This window comes from Leopardus geoffroyi, chromosome A3, assembly GCF_018350155.1.
Source record: "Leopardus geoffroyi isolate Oge1 chromosome A3, O.geoffroyi_Oge1_pat1.0, whole genome shotgun sequence".
NCBI lineage: Eukaryota > Metazoa > Chordata > Mammalia > Carnivora > Felidae > Leopardus > Leopardus geoffroyi.
Window position 1 is genome coordinate 139,539,361 of NC_059336.1, and position 15,538 is coordinate 139,554,898.

Here is a 15,538-nt window from a genome sequence, read left to right on the forward strand (position 1 = left end):
GGGACAGTGGCCCGTGTCCAGGGGCCGCAGGGTCTTGTGGACGCCTGTGCTGCCCTCAGCCCCCTTCCTGCCACCCTCCTCTGCGCCTGCCCTGGTCTCTCCATCTGGACTTGGTGTCCCCGTCTTCAGCTCTCGCTGGTTCCCGTCTTGTCCTCAGTGGCACGCACGTGCTGTGCAGACTCCAGAACCAGCACCGGGGTCAGACCTTCCGGTCGCAGGGGTGCGGGCACTGAGCCCCCTGCTCTCTGGTCGGCCCCTCGTGACCGGAGGGGGACCACACGGTGGGCGGACAGTGCGACTCTTAGAAACCGCTTTGGCTACATCCTCGGTACAAAGGTCTAGAGCAATTCATTGCACTTTCCTGCTATCCCCTCCACTCTCCCCGTTTTATGAGACGCGAGGGTCCTTGCAGATCGATCACTGGGGATCGCAAACAGACGAACGAGTGATCTCTGTCTTGCAGCACAAAATGAGCCCGGCGTGAGGGGCGGCTTTGTAGGGTAGGAGCCACTGATCACAAGGGGACATTTACGGCGAGTCTAGCTGAGCTTTGGGTCCGAAGACATGTCTGTTCTCATCTTGACCTGGCAGCTCTTTGTGCAAATTTAAACAGTATACTTCACCTGTTTGGATCTGTCTCTTTGCCTGTAAAAAAGCATATTTGATCAACCTAGTTCTCAAAACTCATGCTAACTTAAGAGTCTCTGAAATCACTTAGAAACGGGACCCCAAAAAACCAAGGTGCGAAACAAGGCAGACCCCCCAGGAAGAAGGGAGAAAAGGCTGGAACTCAATCTTGTTATGTGAGGGATGACAGAGCAGAAAATAAACTAAAAAAATAACTTAAAGCCAGGTAGCTAGCAACAAGCAGCTGGGCAGAAGACAGGGTTTGGGGACGGCAGGAGAGGAACACAAGGTGGCACTGTGAGAGACGATGGAGAGGCCCAGGCCAACACAGGATGCAGAGGCAGCAGGCCGTTTTCTCGTCTCCCGGTTAGGACCAAAAACATTTCCTCCAGACAAAAGAGAGATTCAAAAAATAAAAGACCCCCAAACCTGACAAACAGGGGAAAAACGGGACAAACAAAACTAGAAAGAATGCTAGGAACAGGAACACGACCTCAGCTACCAGGAGAGCGTGTGCTGCTCCCGGCTCCGTGGCCCCCGGGCCTTTCCCTTCCTCTGTCCCGAAGACCTGACTCCCCCGGTGCCCGCTAACGTCTGGAGGCTTGAGGAAACGCAGCTGCTTGTAAGCCACCCAAGCCCCTCTCCTCATTGAACTCAAAAGCAGTTTCAAACCGTCTCTGGACAGAGAAACGGAACCCATGTCCCCCAGTCACTGTGGCTTTTACAGCCCGAGCCGCTGGCCACGGAAGCCTGCGCGTGGCCGAGCAGACCGCTCTGGGCCTCGGTGTCCCCAGACGTGCAAACGCCGCGTCTGCGCTGCCTCGGGTTTGCAGCCGCCCCCGGGTCTCCCCGTCTGTCCTCAGAGCCGGGGCGTGGGCTGGCGCGTGCCCACCGCGGGGGGTAGTGGTAGTGTAGCCGCGAGGGTGCCATCGTGGTCACACTGGGTCATCCGTCTGTCTCGGGCGCGGCCCGCCTGGCTCGTGACGCGGCCGGAGCGGCGTGGCCGGGCCGCCAGCCTCTGCAGAGAGCCCCTCCCCAGCCAGCGGCCCCCGACAGCAGGCAGGTCCTTGTGGTTCCACGTCTGGCTGTTCACCAGCAAGGCCGGGGGGTGGGTGGGGGGGGGGGGGAATACGGTCCCAGCGCCCTCCCCTTCTCAGAGGCCGGGCACCTTGGTGCGGGCCTCGCGGGTAGAGGCGCTCCCCGTCGCGCATCTCAGCCCCGCCCCGCGGCCGGCAGGCGCCCCAGTCCTTGCCAACCGCCCTCCCTACACTAGACGACACTGACTGCCTAAGAGCTCAGTGCGATCGGCCACAGGTGAGTGCCTCCTCGAGGGCCCCTCGCGAGGTCCCTGCATGCCCAGGGTGGAGCCCGCCCGCATCCCGAGGTCGCGGTGCACGTGGACACCCGCGTGGGACAGGACGTTGGAATGCTGGTTTCTGTTGCCTTCGCTCAGCCGCACCAGTCACCTTTTGTGTGTTTTTTCTTGCATGGGTCCTCCGAGTCCAATTCCAATTGTGGCTCCGGCTGCCCCAGTCTCTTGTTTAGCCGCTTCACTGCTGCTGGACGTGCATGTGCTCTGGCAGCAGTCCCCATGGACACATCCCGTTAAGTGACTGGGACGCCAGGATGTGCTAGGTACGTTCGGCCGCACCGGACAGGAGCCTACTCCCGGACGTTGCCGGGACCACCCCGCGGGCGGCAGTGCGGTGTGGCGGCGAGGGCCCCAGTCAGGCTCCCACCCCCCGGACGAGGAGGCAGCATGACCGACCGAGGAGTTAGAGCTTAAGACCCGGAGGCTGCATGCGTGGAGAGGACTAAGAGTTGCATGCGGCATGAACAACAGGCTGCACCTCCCCCCCAGCGGCTCCCGCGGCCCCCGGAAAAACGGGCCCGGAACGGCCCAGACTCCGCCTCAGCTCCGCAGGGGCCCGTGTGGTCCGGCAGGCCCGGCCAAAGCCAGGGAGGCGCCCCGGGGCCCGGGTCGGGGGAGGGCGGACGGGGGTTCACACAGCACACATCAGGGTGGAGGGGACCCGAGCCTGGCGGCCAGCGCGTGGGCCTCTGAGTCGGGATGAAAATTGCTAGAAGCATCCCGGTTGTGGATGGGTTGAGGCTAAGAACCAGCCCCCTGGACCTGACCGCACACACCGCGTGCTGTGGCCCGCACAACTATTGGGCACCGCGGAACTGATGCGGCCCTAACTCTCCACCCACGTCCCCCCTGCTTCTCCCGACCGCACAGCTCCCGGGGCGCTCTGTCCACCCGGGGCCCCGGGTTCCCGCCCCGCACGGCCGCACTCGTACCTGCGGCCTGACCTACTCAGAAAGGTTACCTGAACGACCGAAATGAATTTTTTTAATCATGCTAAGAGTACCTTTAACAGTCTTTTTCCTTTGTTGGTTTGTTCTTGAGTGTAATTTAAAGAGAAAAGTGTTCGGACGAATTTGTGACACACAATCAGGGAGGAAGCAAGTTTTCCAACTAAATTCTTCTAATATCGGTGTGGCCGCTTCACACTTTGAAACATGTAGGTTTCCATAAAGCTAGAATGTCCTACACGGCCACGTGAAAGCCCCTCGCCCGACCCTCAAGGAGGAAGGGGGACGGGGAGAAACCAGGTGTCAGGGGACCAAAGCGGGAAGCAAATCGGGGACTTCCCCCAGAACTGCCTCCCGGAGGGGACAGGCGCTCAGGGGCTCTGGCAGGCGGGACCGGCGCCCCAGCCGACCTCTCCACAGGTGGGACGGCTGAGGGGCCCGACCCGCCTCTCCCCAAGCCCTGCAGCTTCCACGGGGCTCCAGCCCACAGCTTGGACTCTGTAGCTCTGGCAGGGGGCTGGGGCCAGGGGACGCTTGGAGAGTACAGCGTGGGGCCTCTGTGTCTGGGCTGCAGAAAGCTCAAATATGCACACTTAATATTGCATTTCCCAAAAAAAGGGAAAATTAATGAATGTCTTACAGGTTAAAAAATGGTTGACAAGATTTTGCCTTTCCTTGAGTTTCAGGTAATATATCCAAGAAATTGGGCAGAAGTAATGTATGTTGCTTTTAAGTGACCTGTTCTCTTTGCATTTGGGGAGAAAAATCACAGACATGTAGCGTAAGAATCAGTGTATGTCATTTTTCCATTGAAAATATCTTTATTTTGCACTCCTCTGAATTTCTTTACTGTTTCCCATCTATGTGACAGAAAAAAACAAAATAAATATATTTTTAGAACCATATCTCTTTAAGCAAAAAAAAAAAAAAAAAAAAGTGGTTTCTGAATTGAACTTTTTATATAAATAAAGCAAAGACTTTTGTACATGTGGCCTGAATCGTTCCAATTTACAAACATATTTTGCTATTATGGACGAGGCCTAATCTTACATTTTTTTTTTAATTTTTTTTTTCAACGTTTATTTATTTTTGGGACAGAGAGAGACAGAGCATGAACGGGGGAGGGGCAGAGAGAGAGGGAGACACAGAATCGGAAACAGGCTCCAGGCTCTGAGCCATCAGCCCAGAGCCTGACGCGGGGCTCGAACTCACGGACCGCGAGATCGTGACCTGGCTGAAGTCGGACGCTTAACCGACTGCGCCACCCAGGCGCCCCTAATCTTACATTTTTATGAGTCCTTTTAAAGTTGAGGGCAATAGAAAAAAATTACATATTTTTTAATAGTTGGCATTTTACTTAATTACGTTCATCCTCCCAGAACTCCAGTGCACCCCTTCCTTGGACCATTTTGTATGATCACCCTGGATCCTCAGGGTCTGTTTCTGTGGATTTCTAGCTACTGTCCTCAGCCTCGCAGGGCAGTTCACGGAGGCGGGTCAACCACAGACTCTCCCGGTGCAGCCCGGAGACACCCACGGTTCTTTCTGCCTCTATGTAGAAGGTTTTTAAAAATAAGTGATTGACTTTTACCAGGAGGAGAGAGCCTGAGACACCTTCAGATATTTTTTGCTGTAAGCTGATTCGCAGGAGACGAGCTGGGTCTTTCTGCCAGCACAGCGAGGGGGGACGCTGGGCACAAGGTCACAGAGGCTGCCGCACCCAGGGTGTGTTACCGCTCAGGGCGGCGTCACCCCCCAGGCAGACGGTGAGGGGCTGGCCCTGTGGGGTCAGGGGCTTAGCCACCTGCTACCCGGCAAGGGCGCCTGGGCAGCACCTTGGGGTCCCCAGGAAGAAATGCTCGTGTGCGTGGAATCCGCCCCGCACCTCACTGACGTGTCGCCAGGGGGGCAGAAGCCACAGCGGGTTCACCAGTCTCAGATCACAACGTGTAGTAACATGCACTCTGATGCAGGCATCCGTTCAACTGCAAGAAAATGCCCTATTTTAGATGTCTTTCTTAATAGAACTCTTTACCAAATCCTCATATTTATTTTCAAAAGAGAGGGGCACAATAGCGCCTTGGAGGAGGCACTTTAAAGATGTTCTTACCAATAACGAGTCGATGACACTTCAGTCGTGGGTTTGGTGAGTTCCATTTCTCCCACCCGGTCTCAGGACAGGGGTTTTAGATGGGCGGGAAGACGACACTGTAACAGGTGTATGTCTCGCGGAGGGACAGGTCAGGGCAGACACGAGGCTGTGACATTCCTGGGACGTGTGCCAGTGCAGAGTCTTATGGTGTCCAGGATTGTGTGTTTTAATGGAGAGACATTAAGTTGTGCTTTGACATTAGGGCGTACATCCTATGACCCCCACGTGGCTGTGATCAGTGATAGTTCCTGCGTGGATCCAAACGGGATGTTTGTTTTGGCGTACATAGCTCAGTGCAGCCATGAGCACAGGGCATTCTGGGAGGTTCGGGCTCGCAGGGCTCTTTGCCATCTTAGATCTGCAAAAGCAACAGAAACCCACGCTGCTCCCACCTGAGAAGGAGCGGGTCCATGAAGTCAGAAGTCCAGGAGTTTGTGAGTGGTCCTGATGTTTTTCCAGATTTTACTTGGATTCTGCAAAACCTAAACACCTTTTAAAACATGTTAGCATGATGTTCCCATCGCCATTCTTTTTTTTAATGTTTATTTCTTTATTTTGAGAGAGAAATAGCACTAGTGGGGGGAGGAGCAGAGAGAGAGGGAGAGAGAGAATCCCAAGCAGGCTCCGCACTGTCAGACTCGGGGCTCAAACTCACAAACCGTGAGATCATGACCTGAGCCAAAATCAAGAGTCGGGCCTAACCGACTGAGCCACCCCGGGGGCCCCGCCCCATTGCCATTTCTAAATGTCTTTTTCGGACCAATTTTTCCAGCCAGATGATAACATGCAGTAACCCCAAATCATTTTCTCCTGGTATCACTGAGACCCCGAGGCAAATGCAAGATCACAGATAAGGCACAAACGCTTTTGTCTCGAACATCCCCCACCCCGACCCCACCCCGGGCGGCAAGGAGAGCTCTAAGATTATCTCCGCACTCATGCTTGCTCAGACTATCGCCACCAAAAGTCCCTTGGACTGAAAGAGAAGCGATGTGTGAAGCAAGTGTTTTATGTCACAGAACTTTGCATCTCCAAGTACAGGAACCTAAAATAGACTCGGTGCCATTGTCCCCGGGAACTGCCAGGGAGCAGGGAGGGCGGCCGACTACTCCAGCGCAGAGAACCCGTGCCTGCCTTCTGGGGAGTTTCCATGGAAACCCAGTCAATCTCTCCTGCCATTTCAAAACCCAAGCTGTGCGGCACATGCTCCTGTCTGATTTTATCCACGGGGGACTTTGATTATCCCACACGGGCCTCCTTTCATGGAAAAGATGTGCTCTTAGATGGGTAGATGCAAATCGAGTTTTGGTAAATCGATTTTACACCGCCCCATTATCAAGGGTCCTGGAGCTGGCTCGCTTGGGAAGCAAAGACCCCTTTTGTTAGGTGAATCATCACTCCCTCATTCACCGACTTCAGAAAATTGTATTTTTGAGTGCTGAGATTTCTTAAAGCTAGGAAATCGGCATGTAAATCTAGGAGTTTAAAAAAGCCTTAAAGTCTTGAGCAGCAACAGAAAAATGAACACGAAGAGCTGGTACAAGACACAAACCTTTCTGGGCTGCCTTACGTGGTCCGGAAGCACCACCTAAAGGTGAAAAGGCTGAATCGCCTCCCCCCTTAAGCCTTGGCTGCGTCACGGGGAGCGAACAAAGAAAGGCAGCGAGCAAGGCGCCCCACCCCCCCGCCTGGCCTGGCCAAGGTCCTGGGCTGCTGCGCTCGCGCTCGCGCGGCCGGCGTGTGACAGGTGGAGGCCACGAGGCCGCCCTCAGTGCCCCTGCGCAGAGGTGTGGCCCGCGGGGTCACAGGGCCTGAGGCAGGCCTGGGGCTCCACCCTCTCTGCCCGGCTGACGATGAAAGCCGAGAGGACGCTTTCTGGAAACGTTTTTTCTTTCCCAACACAGCGGAAACGGGCCAAATCAATATTTTGTGTGTTGTTTTCATGGTGATAAAGGACATTTTAAACGCCTCTTTTTTTATCAGATGATGCCTTTGTAAATGGCTTAAACACACAAAATCTACTCTGAAAGTCTTTCTCTCTTTTTTTATAATTAGTAAAATCTGATTTTCATTTGCATTATTTTGGTTATAATGGTTCACTTTAAATTTGAACAGAATATGTCAACCTCCTCCAGCCCTCACCAAAAAAAGGCACATTGAAAATTCTCTACTCGTGTTAAAATGAATAAATTTTAAATAAATTTGCGCTGAGTGCTTAAATTAGGAAGAGTTTGAAGAATTTTTTTTTAAGCAAAAAGCAAGGCCAAGTGTGTATTATTGGCTAGTAGGAAACATTTCTGTTTCTTGATACATTTTCAAAACAGAAACTTGCACGACGATGAGCTTTTCTTAGACAGAATGAGGTTTATTGCCTTCAGACTCCCCTCCCTCGGGGCATGTTGTGGGCGGGGGCAGGGCGGGGGGGGGGGGGGGAGGGTGGTGCGGAGAGCGGGGTGCCTGTCCACACGAAGCACCATCCATGCGAGGAACCAGGCAGTTCAGCTCGGTCACTTAAGTTATTATTTAGAAAATAAATACTTACCCATTGGCAGAATAGTCTTGCGATCAGACTTTAATTGCACACAAACAGCTGTCGCTCTAACAAAACTCAGGTCAACAGTCAGATTTCGGTGGTTGTTCTCGACACACAGATTCTGCACACACTTCATTGTTCTACCACAACGCATATTTCAAAACTCCTGGTTCCGAGTGTCCACACCAGCGACGTGGCAAACGTGATCCGTTTGCCTTCTTAAGCTCTCACAGCAGGGGCCGTAAACGGAACTTTAACCTGTAATATGACACGGCAAATAGCCATTAGCGCACCGTGAGAGCCAGGACAGACCCCTCTCTTAGGACTGAAGGAGATGTAGACAGACACCGAGTGTTGGCTTGTGACACCCACCGCCGTCTCCGCCCAGCATCCGGCGGTGCTGGGGGGGGGGGGGGGCAGCGGGGCCACCACGTCCTGCTCCAGACAAGTCACTTGCTGGCCCCGTCTCAGCATCCGGTGTCCCCGGTGACTCTGAGCGGAAAGCCATGTGAAACCCCTCAGAAGCAGCAGACACTGGTTAAATACTTGAAGTTTGTGATTTTTGTCCTTACCAGGCACTCGGGTGTTCACGGAGTGGGGGTGAGGCACAGGGCTGACCCAGGCGTGATGTTCTTACGAAGTCCCTTCATCCCCGTTGTTTTTGAGAGTTACAAGCTATCTGGAAAGAAAGAAGAATTTTTTCTTAATTTTTGTCCTTGTTTTTTACAGTCCTGGTGGCCACATGGCAACCAGAATAGCTTGAGGGGCAAGGTGTCTGCAGTGCACCTGACTTTCCTTGAGACAGTGCGCTTAGGACGTCATAGGAAGGGCGGTGATGACGAAACCGTTCTTAAAGAACGCCGTGTCCCGTAGCGCAGGCCGACACAGAGCCGGTGCAGGTCCCAGAAGGACTCTAGGGTCTGGGCTGATGGGGACTGCTGGACCAAGAGATCCAGGCTCCGCGCGGGTCGGTTAAGGTCACGGGGCTTTAAGGCAACTCGAGGTGGCCTGACGCGCTCATGGAGTCCCCACGGCTCAGGCCCAGGCGCCGCCCTCACTGGACTCGGGTCAGCCAGGTGGCCCAGCTTTAATGGGAGCCCGATTTAGTGCCGGTGTTTCAAGTGTATACAAAGAGCGGTCCCTGCGCACGTCCGCCGCGTACGAAGCTTGCTTCGTGGACGACTGCTGTGGCTGAGTCCCACTGACCCCTCCCCCCCCCGAGGCTCACGTGAGCAGGAGGGAAGCAGGCAGGGGGTGTCTGCAGGGGTCAGAGTCTCTGGACTCAACAGCCTCGAGCCCAAGCCCGAGGGGGTGTTGTGAGCGAGGCAGGTGCCGAGGGCGTGATGCTCCGGAAAGCGTCCTTGTGCTTGGAAGGAAGAAGGTGGCCAAGGTTGGTATCTGGTGGTGCGCTAGGTGGGCACAGGTGCCCGCTCCCCGCCGCGGGGCTTCCTGCTCCGCTCGTCTCTCTCTGGTAGGGAGGTGAAGCACTGAGAGTTTGCTTTCTGGATGAGTAAGGACGTGACGTGTTGAGGGGGTTGATTTCTCTCAAGTCAACTGGCCGATCTGCATTTGTGTTTGCAGGTGCCCGACCCCCGGCTGCGACGGCTCTGGGCACATCACCGGCAACTACGCTTCTCATCGAAGGTACGTGACGAGCCCGTCCCCCTGCACGGCCCCGCTCCTTGTCCCGCCGCGCGGGCGCAGGCCTCCAGCAGGCTCTGGTGCACGCTCCGTGCCACCCGCCGATGCACCAGACGCCAGACCACCACGTGGCGCCTTCCCCGTGGGGTCCTCACGGGAGGCAGACGCTCCCGGCCCCAGACCGCCCGCCCCCCTGACGCCCCACCCGTCCTGCACCTGTGTCCGCCTGTGAGAGACTCCTCGGGTCATCCAGCAGCAGCCGTTCTAAAGCAGAAGAGGACGGGGAAAAGGACCATCGCTGGCAGAGAATAAGGTCCCTGGGACGGCCACTGAGAGGCAGGCGTTCCAACACCGCTGGGAGCCGGCCTCCTAAATATGAAAATCTGAGCCCCAGTAGCAGAGCTGAAGACACGACTCGTCACGGGCCCTGCTGCTCCCAAGGGGAAGGGATTGTCCAAAGGGCAGCCTGAAGTGTCCCTCCTGGGTGCCGGGCCAGGCATTGGAAGTGACCTGAAGGAAACTCTGGAGACCTTGTGTCCACAAAAGTGGATCTAGACCTGGGGTCACCGCACCAATTTAGGTCGGGACAAGGAATTCAGGAGCTAAGGCCCATCCAGCAGTGGGAGGTGGTGCTGCAAACACAGAGGCTGCCACGGCTGCTGGGTCACTGTCTGCATTTCCCAGCATAAAGTGGGCGGTCCCCAAGTGGATGAGCATCCGGGCTTCGGATGCACCTCCCACGAGGAAATAAAGAAGACAGGACGGAGAGGAGGGGGAGAGAGGGAAAGGGAGGGCGAGGGGGAGGGGGGAGACAGGGGGAGAGAGGAGAGAGGGGCAGAGAGGGGGACAGGGGGACGGGGGTGCAGAGGCCCCTGACAATGAGCGTTAGCCGCCGGCCACCCAGCACAGGGAGGGTGCTTGCCGGTGGATCGTGTGCTGCCCGTGGCTGCCCGAGTAGTCAGATGCCAGTGGTCGGAGCAGGGGACGCTGAGGGGCTGCCGGCCCGGTTTGGAGGAGGGCAGATGCAGCCTCCTCATCGGGACCCCACCGTGTGCCCCGTGCTCCCGGGCTCACTCCGGAGCACTCCTCAGCCGCTCGGATCTGTGAAAAGCGCAGCTTGGGAATGGAGAACTGAACGGTGGGGTCACGGGAGGATTCCTCACATGCGTCCTCTATGCCAGGGGCACCCGCCTGGGCCCTGCGGACACCGGGGGCTGGACGGCGCCCTGCCCAGCGCACGGTGGGGCATCTGCCCACCAGACGCCAGCACCGCCGCCGCCGTGGCTCGTGATGGCTGCGGAAGTCTCTGGACCTCACCGAATGTTTCCCGGAGCCACCCCGAGGACCACGGGGTGGGGAGCAGGCTGGGGGGCAGCTCGGAGCCCGCCGCGGTCAGGGGAGTGCAGAGCAGGAGAAAACACCCGCAAACACACCTCCAGTGTGAAGTCACTGGTCCAGAGTGAATTCAGTGCAAGTAAACCCTCCAGTTAAGTGGGAAACGCCAAGCACATTCTACGCTACCCTTTATTTTAATTTATCTTGAAAAGAAATGTCTGCGTCCTCACGTGACCACGACTCCCAGCACGGTGTCTGCACAGCTAAAAGTGGACATTTGGTGGTCACTCCACGTCCAAATGCATGTTCTGCCACTGATCTCTCTTTGGGCTCGGTGACACGTAATGTGTTAATTCAGTTTCCCCGTTTTTATCCCCTGAGCTTCTAGGTTAGAGAGGTGGGTATTGACAGAGCACAAACCTATGAATAAAATGTCATAAAGCCCAGGTTTCCTGAAAAGCCAAGCCCGGGCACGTGAATCTGACCCGGTTCCCGGCAAAGCTGAGCACAGCCAGCGCCCCCCGCAGGAGCGCCCCGAAAGTCCAAGCGGCGCACAGGGCCATGCCGTCTGTCCCACTGGGTGAGGCCACCACCCGGGGAAGCACAGACACGGCTGGCAGCTCCCTCGGGCGGCCACTGAGGAAGGAGAGGCTGGCGTGGAGCCCCCAGGCCTGCCGCTCACGAGGCCCAAACACAAGGAGAGAACCTGCTTTCGGGGTTAACCGTCCAGGGTCGCTTCCCAGGGACGCGAGGAATGTTACCGATGAGCAAACAACAGAGAAAACGTCTTTAAAACGGTGCCACAACTCAGGCAGCCGTGAGCCCACGCAGCCCTCCTGCCGTCCCGGGTCTCCCAGGAAGCAGGGGCCCAGAATGGGGGCCGTGGACGCCGAGCCCCCCTCCCTCTCCAGGGAAAGCACGCGGTCAGGCCCTGCCTGGGGCGTTGCTGTGGGCCGGCCGCCCTCCTGACTGGGGCACAGAGGCCAGGTGCCCCTCTCAGCCGGGAGCCGGGGACAGTGCGCTGTCCTCCACGGCTCGCAGGGCCACGCCGGTGTTAGGTGAGGTCGTGTCCTCTCGCACGGAGGAAACAGGTTCAGAGTTGGCCACCTCCCCGCCCAGAAGGTCGCCCAGTCCCGGCTCTGGGTGGGAGAGGTTCTGGCCTGTGCACACTCCATTTGCGTTTTCATGGTGCGATTTTCTCATCTCTGCACCAGCTCTGACGCTTCCCTGAATTCAGCACAATCCATATTTGCTGGCGGTCTCTGGGGTTCCGTCAACAACAAAACAATCAAAACAAACCGGACGCCTGGAGGGCTCGGTCGGTTAAGCGTCTGACTCTTGATTTCAGCTCAGGTTCTGCTCTCACGGTTTTTGAGTTCGAGTTCGAGCCCCTGCTTGGTATTCTCTGTCTCTCCCTCTCTCTCAAAATAAATAAACTTAAAAAAAGAAAAAAAAAAAAACAACCCAGCCCACCGTCACATGTGCTGCCTCCCTCGGTCCTCAGTGACAAGAGGGACCGCGTCTGCCAGGTGAGGCTGGAGGGGTCCACAGAGACCACGGCCCTGTCCACAAGGACAACAAGGATCCATGGCTCGAGCTGGCCCTTCCCAGGCCGGCTGTTTCCTGCCAGCGCAGCGGCCCCCCCACCCCCACCCAGCGTGGTCCCAGCATCCCTGTGACCTGCCATGGCTCACATGCAGCAAGAGTGCCAAAGCCTTGCGCTGTCACAAGCCACCACGTGACTCTGGCTCCCCAGGACAGCCTCCCAGGCTCAGAGAGCAGCTGCTCGCTTAGGGTTCCAGAATGTTCTCTGATGGCAAAGGTTGCATGTGTCGAGCACGTGCTATGTACCACGAGCATGGCTGTACACGTTGCCTGCGTGGTCTCGCTGTCCTACAGGACTAGTATTTGTGTCCTGACTGCACGTGAGGAAACCGCGCAGGGAGGACCCGAAAGCCGCGTTCGGAAGGAACGGGAACATCCAGGAGGGGATGGCCGCTGGCGGGAGGAAGCGACGCGGGCCGCAGGACCCCGGATCCAAGCCAGGAAGGGCCGCAGGCACACGCAGACCCCCGGCTGGACACACGGCGTGGGACTGGACGCGGGCGACCGAGCACATGGCTCTCGCGCCCCTGGAACTCGCGGCTCGGCAGCCCGTGGTGGGTGGGCGGACAGCTTCCAGCACAGCGCGAGTGACACCCGCAGGGGATGGGGCCCCGCGGGCTCCCAGGGCGGGTTGTCAGAAGGGTGCCCACACCCAGGAACACGCCTTGAGGGATGTGCCCGCCAGCAGACGGCGGGGACAGTGGCGCCGGAAGAGCGTGCGAGGGCGCAGGCGTGCGCCAGGCGGGAGAGCCGGCAGACACTGGGGGCGGGGCTGGCCCACGGTGCCCACGGCGAGGCGTTTGGTGGTGGGCCACCGGAAGGTCCTAAATGGAGCGGCTCAACACAGCTCGGAGCTGACGCCAGCCCGTCCCGACACGGCGTCGTGGAGGCAGAGGGGGATGGTTCCGAAGACACGGGGGACGTAAAACCAGCAGGACCCCTGGCAAGTAAGGCCAAGGATGAGCTCAGTTGCGTCTCGGGCCGGGGAGCAGACGCCGATGCCATCCACGGAGAGGAGCACACGAGACGTGGAGGGAACTGAGGGCGAGGAGTTTAACCTTTAGAGGGAATGAAGGGCGTCGCCCAAAGAGACGTGACCAGGAGTCCTAGGACGCACGGCTTGAGTTTTGTCGTGGATGGCAGAGGGCTCAGGAGAGCTCTGCCGGAAGGGAAGGACGTGCGGGGAGAGGGCCTGGCGGGGGCTCAGGAGCACGAGGGACGTGTGAGCTCAGGCCTCAATTGAGCGAGGGCAGCACACGACACCGACCTCCCGGGACACAGGCCCTCCAGACGCCGAGGCTGCCAACAGACTCGGAGGAGCATCGCCTGCAAGAGGCCAGGGGCGCCCTCCGGCTCCGGATCTTGGTGACCGGAAAGAGCGCTCTTCCTGGCAAGAGATCAGAGCTGGACGGCAGTGGGGACGGCCACGGAGCGACACACCCGCTTTCCAAGTTTTTACCTTGAAACGGAGGACCAGAGGCAGCAGGAGGGAGAGGATCCGGGCACATCTCGTCTTTCCCACATTCCTATTAAAGGAGACGGTGACGTAGCAGACGGGCCACGTTCCAGAGGGGTTGGGACACCTGGCGACGGAGACAGGAGGGGGCAGCGCCGGGGCCCGAAGCCCCAACCCCAGCACCCGCCCTCTGCCTGTGGGGTGCTGCTTCTCACCCGAGAGGAAAGGAGGGAAGATGCTGGGGGGGCAGAGCGCAGCGATGGGTGAGGGGACCCTGAGACTCAGCGTGGTCAGCCAGGACTGACCGGGAAGCACGGCACAAGCTCAGGAACGGAGGAGGAGTGACGGGTACCCACCTGGGCCACGGCCGCGCGTTGGCACCGGACGAGTCTGCGCCCGTGTGTCCCCGCGTCTCCGTAAATGGCCTAGTTTCTGGTTTTTCAGTCTTTGCACAAGAATCGCATTTATTCTGTACGTTCTCGTGCACAATCTCATATCACAGCCTATTGTTAGCCCGTGTACACACTCATGCAAGTTAGCACGTGTGCAGTTCATACATGTTGGCCCACGTGCATGATCAGACACGTATGAGTAGTTTTCTGTTCCAGCCGGAAGTCTTCCTTTAGATAAGCGTGAGCTTCTATTTCCAAAATTTTGACGACTGAATAAAATAATCATGTTCAACTTCCTCTGCACCTTCTGCAGCCTCACAGTAAGTCTGTACTTGAGAGGAATCAGACCACCGGGTGTCATTGTCCCCACATGGCAGGGCCCGGGCCGCGGGCTGCAGACAACAGGTCGCCGAGGAAGAGACGGAAGGAGCGTGTTTTCTCCTCAGCGGTACCCCTCTTCTGGGCCCGCCACCCAGCTTCTCTCTGGTGTTCCCGGCCACCCAGTGCTCCCCCTCGCCGGGGGACTGACAGGGTCTAAAGACTTGGAGAGCACACGCGGGGCCGTTCCCGGAAGGTCCCTCCTCCCGGAATAATTTTGTGTTCACGGGGAGCAGCTCCAGCTTCTGGAGAGACAGAATCTGAGCAGTGACAGCGGGGAGGGACCTGCCCACGCCAGGGCGGACGCGTCCTGAGGCTGTGTCCCTTCTTTAGTCTTTCAGGTTGCCCGAGAGCAAAGAAAAGTGGCATCAGGGTGGCACAGAGCAAGGAAGACAAAGAAGACCAGGAGCCCATCAGGTGCGCGTGTGGGGCGGGCAGAGGGCGGGCAGAGGGCGGGCAGAGGGCAGCGAGCCCTTGGGGGAGCCCAGGGGGGCGGTGGGGACAGGGGGAGGGGACGCCAGGCACCTGCAAGGCCACCTGTGGGCACCAATCCCAGAGCACACCTGCCGGTCAGGAGCACCGCGTAAATAGGGAATCTCCAGCCACCGGATGCTTGGGGGAAGCGGAGCCAGGAAACGTCCCTCTGCCCCTCGGTGGGAGACGCGGTGGCGCTGGCGGGGAGAGGCAGGTGTTAGCGGTAACACCGACGGTGAATGTTCGCTGGAAACCACGTAGCCGCCCTCTGTCCGGTCCTCCGGCAGGACCTGAGAGCGGCGGGCAGGCACCCCGGGGCCTCCAGCACATCCTCTGGGTGTTTGCCACACACGGAAGCCCGGAGCCTGGTCCCAAAACTCCGTAAGATAAACCTGGGCTGTCTTCCTGCGATGTTCATCTCAGGGCCTTTGGAGAAAAAAAGAAATCGATTAAAAAAAATAAAAATGAAAATTATTATAAAAATTACATAAAACGTATCAAAGTAATCAGGTTACACTAATTTTGTAGAACGTAAACTTTGCTGTTAAAAAAAACGCATGCAAAACCCGCTGGCCTGGGGCCCGTGAGGCGCGCTGAGTCGCACCTCCGTGCGGTAACCGTTGGTG

The 15,538-nt window shown here is 57.5% G+C and overlaps 1 protein-coding gene and 2 long non-coding RNA genes across 22 annotated transcripts in view; 1 reads left to right on the top strand and 2 right to left on the bottom strand.

The window, feature by feature from the left end:
- MYT1L (myelin transcription factor 1 like) overlaps positions 1–15,538 on the top strand; it is a 429,846-nt gene that overhangs the window by 384,901 nt on the left and 29,407 nt on the right. For all 17 annotated transcript variants that reach the window (XM_045447883.1, XM_045447884.1, XM_045447869.1 and 14 more), the window contains 2 exons: positions 9,213–9,275; positions 14,772–14,855. In XM_045447883.1, coding sequence (XP_045303839.1) covers positions 9,213–9,275; positions 14,772–14,855 — 147 coding nt within the window. The remainder of the gene's footprint in view (positions 1–9,212; positions 9,276–14,771; positions 14,856–15,538) is intronic.
- LOC123581690 lies at positions 7,443–9,851 on the bottom strand. The gene is made up of 2 exons (XR_006703940.1): positions 9,489–9,851; positions 7,443–9,099 (listed from the first exon to the last, which is right to left on the bottom strand). It is a non-coding gene; the product is annotated as an uncharacterized LOC123581690 (long non-coding RNA).
- LOC123581689 overlaps positions 10,779–15,538 on the bottom strand; it is a 29,541-nt gene continuing 24,781 nt past the window's right edge. The window contains exons 3-4 of one of the 4 annotated variants that reach the window (XR_006703939.1): positions 14,025–15,338; positions 10,779–13,738 (exon numbers count right to left, since the gene is read on the bottom strand). This is a non-coding gene — a long non-coding RNA (uncharacterized LOC123581689). Of the gene's footprint in view, positions 15,339–15,538 lie in introns of all 4 variants that reach the window. The other 3 variants (XR_006703937.1, XR_006703938.1, XR_006703936.1) reach the window with 3 other exon arrangements.